General features: G+C 36.4%; 1 protein-coding gene across 1 annotated transcript in view; it reads right to left on the bottom strand.

The window, feature by feature from the left end:
- The window catches only part of PLA2R1 (phospholipase A2 receptor 1), a 39,950-nt gene that overhangs the window by 5,451 nt on the left and 9,685 nt on the right, over window positions 1-24,814 (bottom strand). Inside the window, exons 7-25 of the mRNA XM_027637222.1 lie at window positions 24,397-24,585; window positions 22,892-23,049; window positions 21,399-21,506; window positions 19,222-19,334; window positions 16,924-17,093; window positions 15,484-15,686; window positions 15,044-15,189; window positions 14,481-14,565; window positions 13,403-13,535; window positions 12,977-13,012; window positions 12,270-12,427; window positions 9,334-9,398; window positions 8,863-8,966; window positions 7,447-7,589; window positions 6,509-6,626; window positions 5,583-5,713; window positions 4,880-5,015; window positions 1,723-1,961; window positions 1,034-1,202 (exon numbers count right to left, since the gene is read on the bottom strand). Of these exons, the coding sequence (XP_027493023.1) occupies window positions 1,034-1,202; window positions 1,723-1,961; window positions 4,880-5,015; window positions 5,583-5,713; window positions 6,509-6,626; window positions 7,447-7,589; window positions 8,863-8,966; window positions 9,334-9,398; window positions 12,270-12,427; window positions 12,977-13,012; window positions 13,403-13,535; window positions 14,481-14,565; window positions 15,044-15,189; window positions 15,484-15,686; window positions 16,924-17,093; window positions 19,222-19,334; window positions 21,399-21,506; window positions 22,892-23,049; window positions 24,397-24,585 (2,604 nt within the window). The remainder of the gene's footprint in view (window positions 1-1,033; window positions 1,203-1,722; window positions 1,962-4,879; window positions 5,016-5,582; window positions 5,714-6,508; window positions 6,627-7,446; window positions 7,590-8,862; window positions 8,967-9,333; window positions 9,399-12,269; window positions 12,428-12,976; window positions 13,013-13,402; window positions 13,536-14,480; window positions 14,566-15,043; window positions 15,190-15,483; window positions 15,687-16,923; window positions 17,094-19,221; window positions 19,335-21,398; window positions 21,507-22,891; window positions 23,050-24,396; window positions 24,586-24,814) is intronic.

Here is a 24,814-nt window from a genome sequence, read left to right as displayed (position 1 = left end):
GATTTGTAAGGACGACAGAGCCTCTCTCCACCAAGCCATAAAGACCATGGCACAGATGAGAGTTTCCCATTGGTAAGCAGCAGGCAGCCTCTCCAGTGTGCAATATGCTGCAGCAAAGAGTCCCTCTGACTCAAGGCAACTCTGCAAGGTCACTTTGTGATACCCCCTGTCACTTTATGGCAGTGCTGGAGATTCAGCTACATTACTTATGATTTCATATGCCTCCTACTTTTACTATAAAACACATAAACCTTAGGCTATACATGCTTACACACCCTGACACCCCAAAAAAATCAGTCAGCTTCATTATGAAAATCCATGCTAAACAATAATTTTTGTCTTGAAGGATTCCAAAACAGCTTTCTACTCAACAGAACCAAAAACTGTAATAAGCTGTAGGTGAACCTCTGGTGATCAACACCACTGAATAGGAAATATTTGGAGAACTGGATTCTGCCAAAGACCCTGCAGTCCTGGACTAAATGGAGTTCCAGACCCAAATTATGGATTCAACTGAAGCCCAGGTAACTGCCAGAGAATTTTAGGAAACATATTTTAGGATACCAGAAAATATTCTTATCTTTAACAAAAAAATTTGCAAAATTTTTTAACGTGCTTATAAGTGAAGATGTGACTGATTTTTCACTTTGCTCTAAATGCTTCCCTTCTCCCATCCCACAGTTAATTGCAGCAAACTGAATTTACTTCCCTTTGAGCTAAGTTATAAGCAATCCTCATTTTTCTCAAATAACATAGTGTTCACTGAAGAGACAAAGTGATTTTCCTATTTCTTTTCTGTTATGAAAGTTGTCTTCCCATTCTCCTACAGATCAGACCTGATGGCCAATATTTTATGGGGAAAATGGTTTCACAAATAGGAAATACAGAGAGAAAATGCAGAAATATACTTCAGTTTTAAATAATACTTAACCTTGCTTAACTTCAAACCAATGAATCTCCTTTACGTACTTCCACTGTTAGTACACACATTTGCAGCTGCAAAGATTTGATATAAATCTTAACTCTGACTTACTAGGTGGCACATGGCAAACTGCTCCTTGCAGAAGTTGTTCACAATTTGTGCTTTTCCAGTGCCCTGAAGTATCAATGTAAACACAACTGCCAAAGGCCTGGGACTCGTTGTCTTCCCAGAAGGTAAACAAAGACCTAGTCCCATCCGACCATTCAAAGTTAAGCCCATTCTGCCAAAACAAATTTCAGGTTATCTTTCTGATATGCTTTAGCACCACACAAGTTAATCTTCTTTTGGTGGCAGGTATTACAGAATGTCTTCTAATTTTCTAAAGGCTGGGTAGATCCAAAAGAATCTACAAAAGCCAGATCCAACGATCCTCCCAGCTTACTTTTGGGAGACTACAAACTGCAACTAATCTGCTGCTTTCAGCAAGTGGTTATTTGGGCCATTGGCTACTACAAATGAAACAACAAAATTTCAGCATTGACACTACAAGAATTTTTTTGTGTGTGTTTTTAGAAGTTTTCTATGGCTTTTGTTTTTCAGTAGTCATTGCACCGAACTGGCTCCCATCAGACTTATACATTACGTTGCAACAAAAAAACGTTTAGGGCTCAAGCTTTCCAGGGTTTCATTTCCAGATGCAAACTTTCTGTAACTTCAAATGAATGACACAGCTCACTAGCTTTTTCCTGGAAAAACTCCTTTGCAGCACCATATTCACAGCCAGGTAGTCTACTACGTACATCCGAAGTGAACAGTCCGATCCAGTGGTTGTATCCCAGCCGATTCACAATGACTGTGAGGAAAGCTTGGTGATACTGGTCTGTAATGCTGACCAGCTCTGCACTGTTTGCCATGCAGGCTTTTAAAGCTGAAGACCATGTAAAATTCCCACTTAATAGTTTATACATTCTGTTTCCATATTCTAAAGTATCTGGCACAGGATACATTTCAGATGCATTGATGACATGTCTGGATGTGTCTGTTATAAACAGAAAAAAAGGATTTATTTATTTTTAAAACAGACAACTTGATCGTAGCTGAACAGCTCCTAAAAAAATCAGAACTATCCTTAAAATCAAATCTAAAAATTGCAAACTCCTTGGTTTTAGGAAGGAGTGAAATTTAAAAAGATGATGACTACTAAAGCAGTACCTAAAATTCCATCATAACACAAAACTCATCACAGCAATGAATGAGTTTAATGCATAACAAAAAAAACCCCAACCTGAATGAAGTCAGTTCCACTGACTGCATCTTTGGAGGTCAATAAGAAGTCACCTGGGATTTGTGCATATCCCAAATGTCCAGTAGCAGTGGGCTGCAGAGTGCTCTTACCCCAGATACCTTGCATGTAAATTAGATTACTTCTTTTTTGACGTGTTATTATTAATAATTTCCAAGATCAGTTTACAGCATAAAGCCTGGCCTCAAAGACGATTGTACTGGCACAGCCTTTAGGATAACAAACTTTGGCTCATGGTACAAGTGTGGCCTTGGGGGCTTCTTGAGCTCATCTTCACTAACCATGAGCCAATGTAGGGGAGATCAAAGTGTGGCACTTAAAGAGAAATCCTCTATGCATGGAGACTTATCTCTTTCTGATGATAAACTAACACAGCAATGTCCAAAACAATGAAAGGAAGAAACAGGCTTTTTAGATTTATGAAATTAAGACAGTCTCCCATGATGAAAAAAATCAAGAGAGAGACCATCTCCACTCCAGCCCAGTCTGCAATGCTGCTGTGCTCATGCTTCTACAGAAGGCAAATGCCTTTGCTAATGTGCATGATTGCCCCCAGTATACTTTAAACGACTACTAAAATAAAGCAATGCTATGGTTTTAATCCTGTTTGTCAGTTTGGATTAATTATTTCTGTCTGTAAAGCTTCTCTGCGATTACAAAATCAAGTGGTTGCTTTTCTACAAGGTAGAGTGTTTTTAGACTTGGTTCCCTTTATGACTAAGAGAGAAGGAGGAGTGTTAACAAGCACCTTAAAATAGTAAATGAATTTACTACTTGTCATTCACAAATCATGTAAAATTAGAAACTTCTAAGCAAGTAAAAGTTCTGCTCTTGAGCTAACTGAAGAACCCTGTTTTGTTCCAGCTTTCAGTGTGTCACTTGTTAAAGAAAGGCAGAAAATGCTGTAAATTGCTGACACAATCCTAACTCAAGCATCATTAAGAGATCAGAGCCCCGTTCAGATCCCCTGTTGCTTTATTTCATTTTAGTCTCCTTCAGAAAATAATTCAAACAGGGGGAAACAGAATGCAGACAGGATGGCAGAAGCAAAGCACCAGCTCATCTTTCCAGGAATTGACACATTTGTTTGGACACTTGAGCAAATTTAGCAGTTCACTACTGCCAACAAGAGGCTGTCTCACTACCCCCTTACTTGCTTCTCTGCTCTTCCTGCTGTGTATTCCTTGGTCTGGTGTTTGCCTGCATAAAGCTAGCTCAGCCTGACTCAGCTGACATGACATGAATTAGGGGAAAATGAATAAATAAAGCAGGCAAAAAAAAAAAAGATAGGAAGGTTTTCTGCTGAATTAGCAAGATGAACTGCCTAATAATTTGGGAGAGTGCCATGGGTGTCCCTCTGGAGAGGCAGGATGGTCCCTTCCAACCCAGGAGCACTCTGCTGTGTGTGGGGCAGCCCTGAGCTGCATTTCATCCAGGGCCCATGGGCCACTCTCACCCAGCTGGGAAACACATGTAGGATCCTGAGCACCTTCTGCAGCCCAAATCCCTCCCAGAGCACTGGCCACCATACAGCAACTGTTCTCCTTCCTGCCTCTTCACACCTTCTCCAACTGTCTGAAGCAGCAGAAAAGGGTTAAAATCCAAACATTTGGGAGGTAACTGAAACACACTGAAACAAAAGCAGGAAAACACTTTTTTTTTTTTTCCCTACACTATGTACAGAATTACTCCAGCACTCCCTGCAACTGCAGTTCACAATAAATGATGTAAAATACAGTTATGGTTTGCTTGAGTCACATGCGAGCACTGCCCAGAGCTTATATTTGTTCGTTCTACTTCTCAGCTGGCCCTACCTCCCCTCCTATGTGTTGTCTCTTTAGACCCAGGGCTTAACCAAGAAGTGATATATAATACAGAGTTGAGCCACAGAAAACTACCCCCGCGTTAAATGCAGCAGCCAAGGAGACTCCTCAAAGGCTCAGATTACAACCCTCCCTTTGCTTCAGGGTTAATAATTTGCTGCTGATCTATTTTGGTAACATGCTCTGGCAGCGTCCTGCTGGCAGAGGTGCAGCAGCCCCTGGGATTGGGCTCCAGAGCTGCACAAGCTGCCCATGGCTCACAGCCGAGAGGCAGAACTGGAACGTGGCTTGAGGAAACCAAACAATCCGTGTTCCTCGCAAAAGCCTCGTGCTTCTGGCAAGTGAACTTCATAGTACCAGAATTAGAGAAGTGTGAAAAGAAAAGCCAAACCCTATTCAATCAGCCAGTCAGTCGGCATTGCTCAGAAAAATAAAATTTCTAGAGTCTATTCTGATCTAATATTGGAAGTTACAACAGCCCACCCCAAATCATATTTTCATCAAAATTACCCTTAGTTTTAGCCTTTTGTAATTTCATGCAGTTACTCTGCTGCCATGAGAGAAGATATGAAATTACATCTCTATTCCTGATTCTAAGACACACAACAGAATGCTCAAAGTTAGGAAAAAACTTCGTAACAGAACATTTTTTAGCAATTAGTTCCATATCACAGCTACTGATTTGTTAAATAGTGTAGAGCTAGTCTGTCTAAATATCAAATGATCTTACAAATCTTTCATGTTCCTGGCTTTAGAGACACCTACATATATATTTCTAGAGGAAAATAAAGCAAGAAAAGAAAACAGAAGTTGAGCAAGACAAAAACTTACCCTGAGTCTTTTGGCAGATAAACCCATAATTTTTCTGACAGTTTTCTAAGTACCATTTTCCCGTAAAATAAAAATTAGGGTTATTTGATACCAATGTACACAGTGGAAGTTGTTCTTGAATGTTAAAATGCTGTCTCTGTAATCAACACAGAAACTTATATAAATTTAAAAATATACTGTGTAAAAAACTGCATAATTATTACATTAAATTTAGAAGAATAATTATCTGAAAATCTCTATTACGAATATTTAGGTAGAACAACAAACAGTCCTATAAATACAGTTTGAAACAATAACCTCATAATAAAATAACAAGCTTTCACAATGGACTAACTAAAATGCTAATCCCAATATGGACTAACATGTTGTAAAACAACATATGAAAATATGAAATTCATAATCTTGTTCCTAAACTTTTCTCAGACCAAACATATGATACTAACTATATAGTTCAAACTTCTCTGCTTAAAACCAACTGCAAGAGAATGTGACTAGAGCCACAAATAATGTAAATGTCTGTCTCGATAGTGCCTTTTTTGCTACTTCTAGTTATAGCTGTAAATCTGTATCTACAGTTCTTTGAAGTTGCAAAAATTAAGAGAAGCTTAAATTGTTGTAACAACTTTGGCCTTGTCTTACAGCAGTCATGATTTTTATGGATAAAACAACTTCTCACTGTCATAAACCCCCTGAAAATACTCACATCCACTAGTTCAACTGGAGACCAGTTAGAATATATTGTAGGATTTTCATTCACCCATTTTTCATAATCATCACTCTGGAAACCTATCCAAACACTGGTTTTCCATCCATATAGATTCATTGTTATGAAAGCTAGAAAATGAAAAAGAAATAAAATAAAATAAACTGGTAAGCATTCAGGGATAGATGAAGTCTCTTGCAACATACTAAAGCATTGAAAAATTTATTTTCCAATCAATGACATCACATAGTTACTAGACAATAGGAACACGAGTGGCATTTCAGTATCATCTCACTATAAATTCAGTTAAATTGCTTAATTTCAATTGGGTTAGGATCTAGTCCATTAGCTAATAATACTGTCCAGTTGAAGAAGCCTTTCTCAGTTTTAGCTGAAAATAAGATTTCCCAACTAAAGACAGACAGTGAGATTCCTCCCACCTCCAAATAAGTGGTTTTACAAATGTATGAAATTCAACCACAGATTTTTATGAATAGGGATTATAAGTATTTCCAAATGTGCTGGCATTTATTTCTCTGACAGCTCCAGCCTGCCTAGCACTATGCTTATGTGCTATACTATAGATCAGACTGTAAGTACTAGTAAAGGATAAAAATGAGATATTGCATTCATAAGGTAGAAATTTTAAATAGCAAATTTTTAAATGAGTATTCCATTTTTTTGCATATTTCTAATGCATGGTAGTAAGCACAAAAGAAACTGCAATTATTCCTTAAAATGTACCTGTCATACATCTCAGTGAATCTTTACATTTTGAGAAACTGAGAAACACTAATTTGTTTAAAACAGTGGAACCATGAGTAAGATCTGAATGATCTTTCCTAAATCTGTATCCAAGATTAAACTTTACTACAGCATCCAAATGAAGATGAAATGTTATTTCTTTAACATTTGCAGCAGTCTACCTTGTTCCAGTTCATTTTCCAAGAAAGCAAGTGACCCATCATAGCTACTGCAGAATTCTTGTGCAGAGTACCAGTTTCTCAGATGGTCTGGATCCCTCGGAATTTGTATCAGAAAGCACTGTTTCAAAAAAACCAAAACAACCAAACAAAAAACCTTGTGGTTTTTTTTTCCTCCAGTGATTTATCAATCACTAAGAGTGATCACTAAAACATTTCAAATGCTGTTCCCGAATGTTAAGCATTTCACTAGTTTCTGTCCTGCCATGAACATCTCCAACATGCTCAGTATTAGTTTTCATCTGTCGTCAGGACTGTATTCAAATCAGTTGTTTGAAGGCAAACACAATCTGGGTTAAGTTTATCCTTGTAGCCACTGCAGTCAGCACTGGGATAAATCCAGTCACCTCAGTGCATGTTGCTATTAAGGAATGTATGCATTTAAGAGAAGCCTGATGAAATAATTACCTTTTGACCCTCAACTGCAAATAGACTTTGGTTTATAATTGTCTTTGAACCCCATTTGAAACAGCATCTTTCAGAGGACAGGAGCAATTAGGAATCAACTTAATACATTAAGAGGTTAGAGATGTCTTTTGAGATTATGAAAGACTCTGGAATTGTCATATGTGGAAAAGAGAGGATGGAGCAGGCTTTTTATGGCAAATGGATAAATACATTTGGATAGCTTTTGCATATATGAGTATTTACTCACTGGAACTAAAGTAAAATTTTTGACACTTTATTAGGACAGCTTCTTAAAGTGTGCGAAGGAGCTTAGCAATAAATCAGTGTGTTACTGTGTCAGTAGTTATAAACCTAATGGTCCTGCTGTCAAAAAGGAAGAAAATCTTCAAATATTGAATAACCCTTAAGAAGTACAATTTCTGTCCTAAATATGGAAAGCATTTTGAACAATCAAACAGAAAAAAATGTTTTACTTTGAATCCAAAGTGCAACCAGCCTTTGGGACATACTCCTTGTTGTTTCTGGTCTTTTGGAATCACTTTCTCTATTTTCCTTGCAATTTTACGTTTACAAATACAGGGAAGAGAGACAGTACAGTTTTCGTCACCCCAGAGTCCTGTGTAAAAAGGAAAATCATAGTTTAATATTGGTTTGAGACTTGGAAAGGGTTTTGTTCTTAGCTAGCTTAGATATTGTTAAGAAGATCACTACCCTTTAGTGTTTGAATAAAAGGAGATGCTACATCAAATATATTTGGACAACTGCACTACAATTGATTTAATGGTTCATTGCACTCATACTTCTATTCCCAGCTTAATTTTATCAAGTAAAACCAACTCCTCTACACTGATTTACGTAACATATGCTTATATCATCATTTATTTAAAAAATTAATCAGGAAAAAAAGAAGTATGAGAATGATGACTTCCAAATAAAATAGCTTGACTTCCTTACATTGAAAATTTTTGGCAAGATCCAGGTAATGACATAAAACACTGACCTTCTCAGGAGAAAAACACACTTCTCAGGACACTCAACAAATTGTTGGCCAGCCCCCATCTGCTGGCCAGCTCAGGGGGGAGGGTAGGCATCTGTTCCTTTTATCTGATACTAACTATAGTAATGGCAAACTCAAGCATTCAAAACCTCAGGATTATGTGGGGAGAAAAGTTTTTACATTTTTCCATTTCTGACTTTTGTGGCTGACATTACAAGAGTGCAGTTGGATTAATTTTTTTTCAGCTCTTCTCAGAAATACAAAGCTGGGTATTTTTGCTTTCCATGGAACCCAACATGTTTACTTTACCATATGACTTGCTTATCTTCAGAAAACAGAGACTGTGAGATGACAGAAACCACTGGAACCAGCAGCATTGTAAACGTTTTTATTACTCTAGTAAAATATAGAGCTATGTCATGATGTAAAGGCTAGCACCCAAAAAATAAGCCAGAAACCTGAGTATTTAAAGTTGTGTGCTAATCGAAAACTGGTTTATAGATGTAGGAAAAATGGTTGCTCAGTCCATCTGGCTCATTTGGTTATGTGAAAACTATCTGTGAACACCAGCAATGCATTAACATTGTTGCTGTACCACATAACAGACTGATTAAAACTAAACTATCAGTATCACTGGAATCCTTGTATTTTGATATTAGAGAGTTGTAACTATTAATATACTTTTAAAAACCACAACCTAGTCTCTGAGCATATTAATGATATTTCATTATTCTTTCCTTAATCAGAGAAGCAGTTATGCAAATTATAACCATGTAACAGGATTTCAGTATGGATTGCCTTTCTCGAGAGCAATGAAAAAAAAATATAAACCCTTTGGCCAACAACAGAATCAAGTCACAATGCCTGCAGCAAAAGGAAATATAAAAGAAACCTGTTTGTGACGAAATGAAGCCACATCTTTTCCCTGGTTTCTGCAGATCTCTTTCTCTCCCTTCATTCCAGTTCTGGTATGTTACTGGTGATTCATCTCTCCAGCTGCACAGAAATATTAAGAGTGTAGTTTCACTTTTTCCTATCCTTACCTAAAAATACACCCTCCATTAAAGGGTTCACAAGGAGATACAAGTGAGAAGATGCCCCTTTACTAACTAAGCATTAAAAAAGCAGACAACCGCCAGGACTATGGTCGATATTAATGTCTTTGGTTTTTTATCTTTTACAACCCTGTCAGAAGGAATACCGTAACATGGAGATAAATTAAGAACAATATATTCTGAATTGTATTTACGCGAGAACTGAAGCTGTCTCGAATATCCCCCTAAGTCACCAAACTGCTTTGGCCCGTCATACCAAACGGGATGCCAAGCACAGCTCACAGCAGCTGAGGCATATATATTCTTACCGAAATTCATCACTGAGGTTTTCTGCGTGCAATCCAATCCACCAGTGAACGTCACTATTCGATAGCTATAAAAAAATGTTTTGTCATATGTTTAGCTGTTATTGCTGTCTTATTGATGCATTAAAAAAACTCCTAAAGTCAGACCCTATATTCAGACAAATAGCATCTCCATCAGGTTCTAATGGGAAAAACAAGTGCTAAATCCTGCCCATGTTACTTCATGTCACTTCAGGAACCTTATTCATGTAAGCAGAACATGATTTAGCCCCCATGTTTCCACAGGATTGCTGATGTATCTTCTGTAACCTAGGAGTTTACAAATTTAGGAATCTACAGCCTATCTGGTTTGAAAAGACTATAGTCTAAGACCAGAATTTGTTTTTCCTCAACTCCTAAAATTAGACAATAGGAAATATTTCCTTTTAGCATTAATATACTGTTGATCCTTTATGTTTCCAAAATGCTTTCTATGAACATTTACTAACTTCGTATAGCTTATATAAGAGATTCCTAGAGATGCTTTTCAGATTGATTGTTATTCTCTTGAAAAGGTCTAGACCTTTTCTCCTAAAAGGCAAAGCATTATGGACAAGCCACAGAAATAACACAATTTCAACAGCCACGTGTTATTGCTGTGTTGACTTGATTTTACCTTAAACCATAAATGGGTTTCACTTTCAGAGTTAGTCAGTCAGATACAGTTTAGATGTTTTTCGAAAAAGAAAAAAAAGAAAAGTTCTGAATCTGCAGGACACTGGAGAAGCCATCCTGGCTCTGTGACACATTTATTTTTTGTCAGAAAGAACTGCAGTACAGCCTGTGTTGTGCATCCATACTGGCCTTGGAGTTATAATTAGGATTTCTCCAGCTTACAGCTTATTTAGCAATATCAAATGAAGAAAACAGACATTTCTGACAAAGAAAAGACTCTGGAATGCTCTCTGATTTGGTATGGACTTGCCCCTGAGTTTAGTTTTCTAATCACAGCACTCACCCTACATATTACAGTTTTTAAAGAAATAGCAAAAATTGTGACTTCAAATTCCATGCTAAGAAATTTTGACCAGGTTTTCTAACGACACATGCAAAGTATCATTTTAGTGATCGCCATACTTACTCCTGCTTCCAGAGGAAACTAGTTACAGTCACTCTGGGACAAACCTAGATATACTGGGAAAGCTTAGCCAAAGTCAGCAGGCTTTAAAATAGCTGTGTATGTTGTATTCCAGGACAAAACTTCAAGGAAGTTAAGTTGATTTCCAGTGCCAAGAGACTAAACCGAAGCTGTCTGGAACATCCCACTCAGTCACCAAACTGCTTTTTCATTGCAGAATGCTCACAAACTGCTGAAATACCCACTAATTTTAATGATAAATCCACTTTTAAAAGATCTCTTGTAAGTAAACGTGCCTTTAAAGAAGCATTGTGATTATCCATTTTAAGTGATCTTAAGTTGGAAAAATACATTTTTTTTTAAGTTATATGATTTTTAGTTCATAAACATTCCGTGTTAGGTAAGGCAGTAATTATATCACATCACAATCTCTGGTATATGTGGAAGAAGACAGTTTAGTCAGTTATGTTGTTCTTTCATTATAAGCTTTTTCTGTCATGAACTATTGGTTTAAATCCATTTCATTACGTTTTAATACAAAATTACTTAAATAGCAGGTAAAAACTATGCATAATTCCTTGGAAAACTTAAAGATCCCATCTTAATACAACACAATTCTACCTACACTTTCTATTATAAGCTAAAAGCAGAGAAGGCTGTGCACAGTGTGAGCAAAACTAAGTATGGGCCAAGAGCTTTTCTACCCAGAACTAGTTGTTCTTTTAAAGATTGCACTGCAATATCCCTTTACATAACAGCTGTAGAATTTTGTCCTCAGTAAGGTAGACAGACAATTTGTATTAATTTTTAAAATTTCTGTTATTTTGGTTTTACTGAGAACACCTAAAAGTAAACAGACTCAGTTTCCTGGGAATTCATCTGCTTCTGCAGTTATTTCTCAGTTCAAACCTGTTCATTACATCAGAAAGGTTCTAGAGAAATTCTGCTGTAAATGAGAGGAGGGAATTTGGAGGCAGGTGTCTTTTTTATCCCATATAAATATCCACACTCACAAAGGGGTTTAATTCAGTAGACATCATACAAATCTGTGGACACTGCCCAAATCTGGAACATTGCCCAAGCTGGCATACACAGAGGAGAAGGTAATCTATTTTCCATGGTCATAAGCACTCACCTCTATTGTTTAGAGTTCTAGGTATAATTAAGGTGCAGACAAACTGACAATCTTTCACTCTTGGCCAGCTCTCCCCAAGGGTAACCTTTCAAACCATACTGAGGATTTAAACTATAGAGACCATTTCAAACACACGCATTTGCTGCCCACATCATGCTAATACACCCACTGAAACGTCCCTCAGTATTACGACCTGACGACCAGCTGCCAAATTACAGAATAGGAATTGAGCAGAACTGTGGAACTGTGTTGCATCAGTAGACATCCCAGGGGATGCAGAACCACTATGTGAACATTTGAGGAACCACAATGGATCCCCTTGGTCATGGAGGAATGGAGGAAGAAGAAGAAACAGAGAAGGTACACCACATGTAAAACACACCTTTCCCTTTACCCCCAATTACTTTCCCAACTTTGGGATAGGAAGCTGGTTTTTGCTCCTCTTGGGTCTTTTCTGCTCATCAGCACAGATGTTCTGCAGATCTGAAATGTTACTTTCTTATTTAGCTAAACAGGGTTTCAGGGACGGATGTGGGAAATGAAGACAGCAAGAGCATTGTTTTTAAAGTCAAATGTCTTTTGGATTCTACCTGGAGTAACAGGCAGACAGATATTCCAAATGATGCAGCAGAAAATATCCGGTTACTGCCTGAGGGTTTATTTTTTAAAAGGAGTAGTTTTTCTTACCTTCCTTATTTTATTTTGAATAAAGGCTTGTTCAGCAGGAGAATTTATTGTTGTCATTCCACTGTGAAGCCATTCACAGACAAACATGTAGGTTTCCCAGTCCGCAGGACTGACATGGAAAAGATATTCTGCTCCTTGATAATATGACCATGGCAGTTCTGGAAAATGAGAGAGTCAGTGGCGTGCAGGGGTAAAAACTCATTTCAAGTCTCATCTTTTTCTACCCCGTAGCCTGCCTTTCCAAATCTTCATTCGTGAAGCCCAGCCATGATGAGCCTGCCTTCATCCACGTGTCAGAGGACAAATATGCCACAATGAACAGCAAAACCACATTTAACATATTAATTTGTGGGGAAAAAAAATGCACTGTGAATAATTTTTTTTTTCTAATATTCTATCCCATAAGGCTGAAGGAATATAAGAGAGTTGTCCAGATTTAGCAAAAAGGCAGCTTTAATGTGATGGGGAGGTTATCAAACTCCTATGCTTATTACTCACAATATTCCTTAACCTAACCAGTGTAGTATCTGATGTTCTAGTGTTCCTAAACAACACTGGTAGATTTTGATCTATAACAAGAAATTCCTAGAGTCCCTTAACGTAAATTTTCAACTAGAATATTTTAGTTATTTTACTTTTACCAAAGGCTTAAATTGTATTTTCAAGTTACATTGTTTCAAGATAAAAAAAAGAAAATGTTTTCATACCAGCTGTGTACCAAACTGGATTCATTGGTTTAACACCTGTAAAATAAAATAAAAAAATCATTAAGAATATTGCTATTCTCCTTCAGGGACCAAAAAAGGGGTTAAACATGGAATAAAATAAAGTAATAGCTGCACTTACTGAAAAACATTTAAAGTAATCTTTATGAATAAGAATGTTGAATAACTACTGCTAACTAACTGCTAATCTTGCTATACATTTTTAAAGTAACTGCACAAATTAGATCTCTTAACTGGCCAACTAATGCTAATGGAGTAAGCCATATGGCTTTGCCATGATTTCATGCAGAAGACCAATGAGAACTCCAGAGGTGGCTAAAATGTAGATTTTTAGATTTTTTTTTTCTTGTCCCTCCTGAATTGCAAGTAATGGGTATAATAGACAATGTATGTTAAATAACATTTCACCTTTTGGTATTTTGCATATCCATTCACGCTTTTCATTGCAGTGTGCTGGAAAGACCGTTCTGTTTACTTTGAACACACCACAGTTTCTTGAGTCATCTTCAACATACTTGTTCTCCAAAAATGAAGATACAACCTGAAAACAGCACATTCATTCTCTTTCGCTGACAATCCAAGAAGAAGCATTTAAAAATCTCATCATGGAGAAAAAGGAAGGATTTAGACATGCGTACAATAAAAACATCATAAGCAACAACTAAAGGACCACCTAAATTATGGTGGTAAAATGCAAAAAATAGGGTCCATAGTCATGTTCTGTCCAACTTTTCCATCTTATATCAGACTTCTTCTTCATAAAAATAATTGAATAGCTATGAAACCTAACAATTTTGTGATATGATTAACAGCAGTTGCCCACATTTAGCAGCCTTTGGTTCAACATATTGCATGATTGCACTTTGCACTCTGAAATGACTGAAGTAACAACAGCAGACCTGATGCTTTTCTTAAAACTGAAATTGGTTTTCAGTCTTAAAAAGTGCCCCTTCTTCGGTTGTTTGATGTTTAAATCCCAGGTGCTAACCATTGGTGTATCATGCACCATCAACATCTTCAAGGATGCAATGTCAAAAGCAGTATTAAAAAAGGAAAGACTTAGTTCTGAATGCAGGCAGGAACCTAACAGTCATGGAACAAACCAAGCATGTAAGCACAACTCTAAGGCTTTCCAATGTGTGTTGCATACCTATGTAACTATGTCTATACACAGGCGTGCACACGTGTTCACTCTGCATATGCCTGGTCCTGGGCTGAACACAGCTGACTTTGCCGGGAAGCACACGTCTGCAAAACTTTATAATCCTACCAAGTTCCTTTCACAGCTGCACAACCCTTTTGCACATGCTGCTACTTTAATAGCAGTTTACTGTTAATACTATTTTAACAATTACTTTAAGTGACCATGTGGACATGAAAACAAAACAGTTTTTCTGGCCACCATTTGCTCTCAAGGCTTATTTTTGTACGTATGCTCAGATATGACTTGAAAGGTGAATGAAATACAGAGTAAACAGATAGTTACAGGTGTTCCATCAGACCACTGCCATGTCCCTCCAGAAAGTGCATTTCTTTTATTAAATCCAATCCAGAACTGTCTTTCTTCTGTTCTATAATGAAAATAAAGAAAATAACATTTCTCATGCACTTTTTCTGTAGCTATTTCAGAAGCAATTTTTTTTTAATAGTACAAACACACATATTAATTTCTTCTTGAATTCAATACATCATTCCCTAATATATTTCTTAACTTTTTAGTATCCTTGAAGTGTTAAATTATATTTTTCAAGATGAAAACATTTAAAATACGATTAAAATAGTTGAGTCTCCATTTCAATGGGGAATGTTAACTCACAAGAATATCACCTTGACAGTAAAAGTTGCTCAATATCTACCACAAAGATCATCTTCAAAACGAATCATATTATAATGCTGCTAATACACTTCACCCATTTTTAAGTTGATGTTAGAGTAGGGACTTCCTCAGACACTAGTAAAGTGGTGTAATAATCTACACTTAAATTGTAGATTATTTTTGTGTATTAGTATGATTAAGATAAATCTTGTTGATGTTAAAAATATATTTACCTATCAAAAATTGTATATAATAGATTGCTTAAAAATGCCTCTTCATAGATATGGCTAAAACTAGCAAGATGTGCTCCAAAATCTTGACATAATGCTTCTGCTTCATCCCATGTTCTTCTCATCAGAACTTTTTCATTGTGAAATATCTGCCATAAAATAAACATTGTCATAAATGTAGTTGATTTGAGAGACCAGTGGTTTCAGAAAGCCAAAAAAATCAAATATCAGTCATGTTTTTTTCTGAAGTAAAGCAATGTATATTCCAAGTATAGTTCTGAATCTTAATACTTTCACTCACTTTAAAAAGTAGTGAAGGATGGTAGCAGGTAATTTTTGTTTGTTGAGTGAAAGAAACAATGCATTTTCAAAAATGTTTCAGGAACAGTGTATCCCTAAGCTGGTGCAGAATCAGAAAACTTCAAAGCAAATTTGACACGTACTTTGTAGCAGTTGAGCAGATGAGGTTCTGACTCCCATCCAAAATAGCAGGAACTCAAATGTTTTTGAAAAGTAAGTTCAGGTTCTTCGTAAGAACTGATTTTTTGCTTGCACAATGACATTGCTTTGAAGTTCTTACAGCTTTTCACTTCCCAATAACCAATGGGGTGCTGTCCTCGCATAGCCACACATCCCCCAGAATGACCTAGACATGGGAATGAATATGTGTTGAGTATCAGAATAAAGCATCCAAATTTTGTGAATTTTTTGGGAAGTGGCTGTTTTATTAGCATGAGTTTCTGGACAAAACCTTGACGAAGTTACAAAAGTTGGAAATTCTTTGGTTAGCAGCCAGTTTATAAGCTCATCTTGGCTGACTTGAGTTTGTAAAATGAACCATGACAAAGGGTTCCTCTCACAAAATGAAGGAAGAAATGCAATTAAAAACAGAACTTTTGCAAAATGCAGTCATAAAGCAATAAACGTAAAGAGTCCAAACCTGAGAAGCAATTAGTGAAATGGAGTGTCTTATTATTATGTCTCTATTCTCAGGTATTGCTAAGAGGTTTATGTTTCAAAGGTTGAACAATTGTTTTACTTTTTCACTTTTTGTTTTGTTGGAATGCTTTCCTTTGAGTTACTATAAAACAAACAAAATCAAACAAGCAAACCAAGTATCAACAAACTAAAGGGGAAAAAGAAGAAACCTCTATATACAGGCTCTTATTCACAGAAATGTATGTCAATGTCTGACCTTCTTTTTCATATAAAATGCAAATTTCAAACTCTGACTGTTACTGAATAAAACTCATGACATCTCTAGGACATTTTGCTGGGAGTCTCAGGAGGACGTTGAAAAGTCCATAAAGAAATGCATGAAAAACATTATGTATGTTTTATTCATGTTTTTTGAAAAATATCATATATACAACAAATGTATTGAAGTCCATAAAGAAATGTATGGAAAAACACTTCACTGGAAAAGAAGAATTTTTCAGGGATTAGCTGTCTATGCAAGAATGGCCTGGCTGTGAGGAACTTCAGGCACAAGTCTGTAGCATAATCCATGGTTTTTCTCCCAACTTTTTTCAGCATTTGAGCACATAAAAGAAACACTAGATTAATATTTCCCTCACCAAACTAGCAGGTAGGAAGTGTGGCATCCAGCATCCAACCACAATTGGGAGCTCACAATAACAGCACCTGGGTGGACAGCTGGGAAGGAAGCTCCACAGCTTCTCCACAACTGCCAATTCACCTAACTCAATCCGTGGTAGGAAGTTATGGAGTGGCAGATGTAAGCTTATCTCTCTGCTCTCTTGACCAGGCAGGGAGGAAAGGACTGGGATGCTTCAGTCACTGCTAAGCCACTGGTGGCACGGGGAAGAGAGCACACTCCCCACTCTCCAAGCCATTGCTTTTTTTATCAGCATGTTACTCACGTGGCTGGTACTTGTTCCAGTTTGCGTAGCTCAACGAGCGAATCTTTCCTGCTGTACTTAGCCAAAAATATTCTCCTGTGTTGTTAAGGTCTTGCAATCCTATCCAAAAATAAGTTCTCTCAGATTTTACCATGCTGTGGATCATGCTGTTGATAAAAGCTTGTTCAAACCTTAATAAAATAATCAAAATAAAGTTTTTTAGAATACAATAGGTAAATTGGTATTTCAGTGAATAGCTCTCATGAAATTATTTAAATTATGTGAGAAGAGAAAACTATACAAGTGGTACTTAATTTTCCTTATAGAATGCTGTGGGAAACTTCAGGAAAAAGTCTGTAGCATAAGTCACAACTTTTCTCTAATTTTTTTCAGCACTTGAGCACATAAAAGAAACACTAGATTGAGATCTTGTAAGCTCAATGCTTGAATTACAAGATGTAAAGACAGAACATATTAATGATGCACAAGTAAAAATAAGAAACTCCTTGTATGAAGGAGAAAAGTCAGTGAGGTCTGAAAAAGATCTAGAAGAAAGGAAAATCTTTGCACAGAAGTATCCTTTTGGAACCAGAAACACAAATGAGCACTAAAAAACCAGAAATGAAGGACCAAAAGCACTAGCTGATCTGACTACAGAAAGAATCAATCACTTTTTCCTTAATTTCCTCACTGAAGTTTTGTGAGAGATATACACCTTTTTGCAAGTAATAATTGTTGCCTATAGTAACACAATTGTCACTTAAGTGCAATTAATTCTGACATAATTGGTATAGGACTACACAAAAATACTTCATTTAAGAGTACATTTAATCAGCTGCCTATGAAAAAACATACAGCAAAATAAGTTCCTAATTTCATGAAGACTTACATGACTTCCTGATTTTACACAAGGTGAAAAGAATGGCTAGGTACCATAAGAATGACATTAATGTAAAAAATGGAATGTATCTGTAACACTGAGAGTGACTCAGGACTTATATTTAATTTTCACTTCCTCTATATGTTCTCTTTTTATATCAATTTTACTTCCTCTACAACCTACTATTTAATGAATATTTTAGGATCAATAACTGAAAAGTATGTGCATTTTTCACACCAAGACAACAAACCTCAGCATTAATTAAAAAAAAAAAACCAAACCCAAACCCAACCCAAACCAACCAACCAACCAAAAAAACCCACCAAAACTAAAATAACATATTATTGCTACTTCAACAGTGGAACTGGGAAGTAATTAGTGATGGCTACACACAGAAAGAAGAAAGAAACTAAAAAAAAAAATAAAATAAGCAGAAAAAGAGAGAAGACATGCTTCCAGTGATGTGCAGCATTCCCTCAGCTCACTGCAACATTTGGGCTGCCAATGCTCAGTTGCAAGAATTTGTCCTTTGTCCTCCCTGAAAGGATTACTGTCACACTGCAGCACAGTACTGTACACATTGTGCACAATCCTGAAACCACCTGGCAAGAAAAATTCCCATTGATGTAAATCCTGATTCGGGTAGCCTGTGTTTTCCTAAAATTTCTGGCTACTAGCCATCTGATTGCTGGTGGTTATAGTACTTTCCCTAGCCTAAAGAGAGTGGATTTTTCCTCCTTGCGTTTTGGGGTTTTGGGGGGTTTTTTTGTTGGTTTTCTTTACTCAATAAATACATAGTAGCTAAAGTATCTAAGTAATTAATCTATCAGTATTTCAGACTTCAATGGGAATCCAACATAAAGAGTAAATCACAAAGAAAGCAGAGAAAACCCAAGCATCTGGTCATCTGCAGAGGAAGAAGCTTTTGCTAAAGCTGGAACAAAGGTAAATAGTAACAAAGCATGGGAAAACAGTGACAAATGCTTTCAAACATTTACTCTCTTACCCTATTTGCTGAGAATTCACATAAAACGCATACATAAATAGAAGCATTTGTAAAACATTTATATGGATGAAATCTTTATATATTTTCATTATAAAAATAAACATATTTTCATTTTTCTGTATAGTTTCTAAGTATAAAGTTTCTTAAAGATGTCATACAGCTCTTTAGAAAGCATTTTGTTCAGATTCCTGCATGCTCATGTGTGCACATTGCTATAAGTGCTTATTAGCCTAACAATTGCTTTTTTCTAAATTCATTTTCAATTAAAAATAAAGCAAAGCACACCTTTGATTTTAGCCAATGTTAGTAATTATGCTCACCTGTCACACAAATATTATTTCATAATGGTAATATATTTTGCCATGCAACACTTTATTAAGTTAGAATAGTTCTTGTTAGAGGTATCTTCACGCTGTCTAATAGGATTAACTACCTGTTTGTTACTGATACAAGTGCAGATGGGCAGAAATAACCACTGGAAGCATGTTCAAAACTTCGAGGGGTACTGTCGATTTTGTAACAATATCCACCATGTCTTTCCCATCCCTTAAAAGAAATGAACATTATTTTATAGATTATTAATTATTGTATAGGTGTTAAAAACTTGATCCCCTTTTGTACTTCCTATCTGATGATCACTGGCATTGCTACAGCTCTTTTCTACTGTGGCTGAAGAGCAGTTACCCTCAAGGTCACTGAGAATGTGGATAAACTTAACAAAATTTCAAAGTTTAAATCCTAAAAACAAAATTTAAACTAACCATCATCCTACTCTAATAAGGCAGAATCAAAATGACACATTTTCATGGTTTATCAGATGACCCAGAACACTGAGTCGGCCTGCCTCATTTCATCTCATTATTAATCTTTTATTTCTTACTATTTTACATGCCACAGTGTCCAGAATACATCACTGGGACTGGTGTGAGCTCTGCTGGTGTGATTTCATGTGGCATACCTGCCTGATTGCATGTTTTAAACAATCCATAGAATAAAGACATAATACACTATCTCTGTCCAATCCATCTTGAAGCCACACACAGAGAGGAGAACCAGATGATTTCACTTTTCCATGAGGAAGGTGCTGCTTGCAGGGAAGGTCACAAAATAGCACAATGGGGAGCAAGCCACAGGACCCAGATGGACACCATCAAATACTGCTTGATGGTGATGTTAACAGCAAAGGAGAAAAGAAGGGAAAGGGATAAGCTCCGGATCAAATAAAGACCTAGTTTTAGAAAGTCAGGACAAAAACTAGCAAAACAAATATATTGAACACTGAAAGTAAGTTGACAAAACAAAATGTCTGAAATCAAACATAGCTTTGAGTACACTTAATACTGACTTCTTTGATTAACTAAATATAACTTTTTTCATATTGGAAAGAAAAGGATCTATCAAAGCCAAAAGACTTAAGAAGAGGTTTGAGCATGTGTTTTTACAGGGTGTGAAACATCAGCAAGCAGAAATTTATCCTGAGTCGGAAATTTGCGAGAGCAGACTGAAATACTTATGACAAGTGACTCAATGTCTTGAGTCTCGAGCCTGAGAGGCAGAGGATTGAGAAGCTGAAGTGCTGTCAAACTGCTGACTACAGCTGGTCAATGAAATCTTGATGCTCTGCACTATTTTACCTGGTCAGGACTGTGAAAAACCTTTCTCACACTAATAACATACAAAATTCTTGAGTGCTGAAATACATAGGTCCAAATTAAATTAATACAATTACCCAAAACTTTTGGAAATGCTAAGATGGAACAAAGCAGTAACTTCCATAATGGTATGAGAAGAACGCTGGATCTGACCAGTGTATGTCTGGGGAAATACTGCAGCTGACTCCAAACAGTTCGGCTTCAACCTTCTTATAATTCAATTGAACTGGTTGTGTTTTTTTCATTTCTCAAGAAACAGAACATGAAATTAAAAAAAGGAAGGCAATGAGCTAAACAGCAAGGCAAATTAGAGAAGAGAGATTTTTTCTGCTAGAGTTTTGAATAAAACAAAGTCTAAAAATTTGGTCTTCTCATAGTGTGAAAAAGAACTGATGGCAAATAAAATCATAATTTACATGCTACTTTTTTACTAGCAGAATGCAGAGCCTAAAAGCCTGAAGACCTGATGCAATGTCCTAGTGACACAGCTCTGCTCCTTCCCATTTGTGTCTGAAAGCAAACGGAAAGCTAATGCACAAGTGGAAGAGTTCACTCTCCATGTCAATGGAACTGATTGTTTTTCACCCTGACATTCCATTTCAATGTATGAAAACCATGTGTGGGATGAGGCATCACATAACAGTCATTATTTGCACAGATGGTGGACAAAAGGGGTTTCACTTTTGATCTAGAAAAAATAGGAACTTGGGTCACAACCACTGACAACACATCAAGCCATGAAAGGCATCTTTTGAAAGCTTTTAATATTACATTAAAATTTAGTTTACATACTTCTAAACTAAACAATCAGATTTTTTTCCTAGCAAAACATGCTGTCTTTAATATGAAAAACTACAATTATCTATTTACATCTACATGTTCTGTAGCTGCATTTAGAAGTTTCCCATATAATTCTATTTTATAAGTACAGTTCTAAAACAACCACAAACTCCCTTACCTCTGGACAACTTGATTCCAGTTCAGGAGAGACATTATCAAATTCTCCTGCTTTTTTGCAAATGTAGAAAGATCTGTCTTCACATTTTTTTATCTTCCAACGTCCCTCCTAAGGCATGAAAAGAAGTATATTCTGTACATATTCATATTCTCATGCACATCTATACACATATTAGATTACAATCTCTCCTCTTCTTTTAACTCTCCAGTAAAAAAATAGATAATTTTTCTCACTACATATATTTGTCCTTAGATAGACCATTTATTTCTACCAACACCATCGGCAGGATTCTCAAATCAATTCTACAAATGGGTTTGTCTCTTTGAATCAGACTTTGGGATGTAATGCATCTTAATGAACTAACACTATGGCCATGCCAGAGCACTTACTTTCTTGCTAGTTATCATAGTTCTTCGTAAGATTAATCTTTATATTTGAACAGTCCTTACTCAAGATATTACAAAGTTTGTACCATATAATTTTTGCAGATCTGTAAATCCTGGATATGTACCAAAAGTAATGCTTGAAAATTTTTATCTTGAACCTCCTTTTCCTTTGTATTTTTCACTTTCATTTGTTTGTTTACACTTTAAAACTGAGTAAACCATGACTTTGTGAATCTAAACCCCACAATTTTACCAAAGTCCTATTTTCTGCTTCCAACAGAAACCTACTTTTCCAGGTCATTGGAAATTGCCCCAGCTTTCCCCTGAATTAAAGATTGCAACCTGGACCCACTACTGTAGAGACAACAGAAGTTCTTTTTAATACAGTTTTCCCACTTAGCCAGAACATACTTTGCAAAAAAGAAAAAAAAGAAGATTATAGTGCTACTTATGTAAGTCATGTATTAGTGAATTTAAGTACTGCTATTTATAAAAGTAAAGTAAATGCATGACCAAATTACAAAAAAACTGACAGTGCCATGAATACCAATAGCACAGGACACAGTGTTGTTTTAACATTACTCTCATTTTTACAACCCCTGGCTAATTTCAAGTCAATTTTCCTGCTGTAAACTTCTATAATTTCATGTAGACCTAGACTACCATGATTTTGAAAAATGCTACATAAAATTTATTGATACTGACACCAAGATAATATAGGCACAGCTGACAGTTTTTCAAAACATGAATTTGAAGCTTTCAAGACCAGAACTGATGCATCATAAATTATAATACATACTACTTGGACTTTAAAATACTTTATCAAACTACCCACTCATATCGGTTCTCTTCCATTTGGCAAGCTTTACATATGTACCATTTTTTATTGAACATAAGCTCAAAATCTATAATTAATTTTCTGTGCATCAGTGCTGGAAAATGCATTGGTTTCTAAAGGCTACACTGCATTTATCATAACATGAATATATTAAGAATCAAAAAACAAAGTCATACTCCAGGTCATGGTTTAAAGAAGTACGCATAGCAAAAAAAAAATTATTATGACCTAAAATAAAAGTGTCTAATTCTTTCAAAAAGAAAACTTACAGATCCTTGTGCTGAAACACAGAGTTGTCCTGTTCTTTGAAAGGTGTTAGGTTCTTGGCTATGCCAATTAGAGAATTTTACTGGGGTGCTATCTGACCACTCAAAAACAACAGGGGTGTTATTACTGTATAATCCAATCCATGTTTCAGTTACATTTTCTGTAAAAGAATAAGTGAGTTCAGATTTTAACGGTGAAGTAATAAAGCCTGTTTTTCTTGTAATATCAACACTACTATTAAAAATTACTCATGGGATTTTCATAGGAATGTCCTTCTTTCAGTGAAAAAAAAAGTTGTATAAGCTTTAGGAAACCCTACTGATGAGATTATGTTCTACTGCCCTCGAAAACCAAATTGTTTCAAAAATAGACCAATATATGCAATAATATGCTTTGAAATCCCGAAAAAATACAGATTAGGAGCATATGTTCTTTTCTGAAGTGAACGGTGGAGAAAAACTGACATTGAAGTGAAATATTTCTTCTTAAAATCTTTCCATGCACATTGAGCTTTAGGTTTCTCCGAGTGCTTATAGGCTACAGTGACAGCACATTTGCAGCCACAGTGGCTGACAGACCTAGGAAGGACAAGGCTTGTGGTTTGATGTAATGTCTTACTTGGCCAGTTACTACAAACAGAAAAAGCAGTCAGGCTTTCAGACCCATAAGCCCTTCTTCTGAAGACAAGCCTGAAGCAAGCCTGAGAGAGAAGCAGCAGACTTTGAAGCTGAATATAAATTGAGAACAATTACATCTACCCATTGCAGCATCACTGGAAATAATGGTATTTGGTATCTATGGAGGGGTGGAAGATGATGCAGTGGTTAATCTCCTAATCTCCACATGTGACTGTGCCCAAGCTCTGGGAGGCTTAAACTCCCAGCAAAACTGTGCAGCTCTGCCAGTACACTGATGTCAGTGGCAGGCAAAAAATATTCGCTTTTCTTTGTGGCTGTTATGACAACAAAAGTCTTGGCATCGATGCATCAAAGAGCTTTTGATCATTAAGTTCCTTGTATAATTATGCTACCTCTTAGGACAATGGGAACCAGCAGAACTCCTTTGATACACCCTGCTGACATCAAAGGGACTCTGACCTCATACTAGCAGCAGCAACTTTACAGTGTGGACGAGGCCAGCTTGAAAGCAAAACCCACGCTGAATTGGTTTTGCTTCTATGCACAATTCTACTATAAGGTTGATCACTGAATATTTTGCAACAGTTTTGAAAATAAGCAAGAACTGGAAAGGACAAAAGCTACCTACGTTTACTGCAGCCTCACTGTGTCTAATCTGTGGATTCATATTTTAAGAATTGTTACTGGAGAAGGTGACTCTATACATTTATAAGACTCCTAGGAGCAGCATGATCATGTTTTCTTTTTTTGTAAACAAAATTTGGGCATGCCATGTGATACAGTGCTTAGATGGCTAAAAATGTTAAAGGCTGCACAAGAGCACCACAAAACACCAAGAAACACTGCATGCTTGAACTCCCAAAACTCACCACTTTCAAGTAAGTTAATTAGCAGCTCTTCATCTGCCATGGAGGATATACTAACGAGCCTGCTATTATCACTTTGGCATGAGAGAGAAGCATCGTTCCAGGTCTTCTCCTCTTTATGAAGTCTGTAGCAGTTGCGACGGTGTGGGTACCAGCCAGTGTCACAACGAGTGGCATAATACTTCCATGTATCTTTTAATTGAGCATACAGAGTTCATATATATTAGATAGAACTGCCAAGGTTATGCTATGTTCGTAACACATTCAGAGATTTTTTATCTTTTTTTAATCTTCAAATGTTGAAAACAAAGTTTTTCAAGATGACTTATGGAGGCCAAAACACATCCTCTATGGAACATCACTTACCAAGCAAACTGAAATTTCTTCCACTTTATTTGATGATTCAGCCATGTGGGCTGCT

Source organism: Corapipo altera, unplaced genomic scaffold, assembly GCF_003945725.1.
Source record: "Corapipo altera isolate COAL_440 unplaced genomic scaffold, ASM394572v1 45, whole genome shotgun sequence".
NCBI lineage: Eukaryota > Metazoa > Chordata > Aves > Passeriformes > Pipridae > Corapipo > Corapipo altera.
This window is presented reverse-complemented; position numbering and strand designations above follow the sequence as displayed.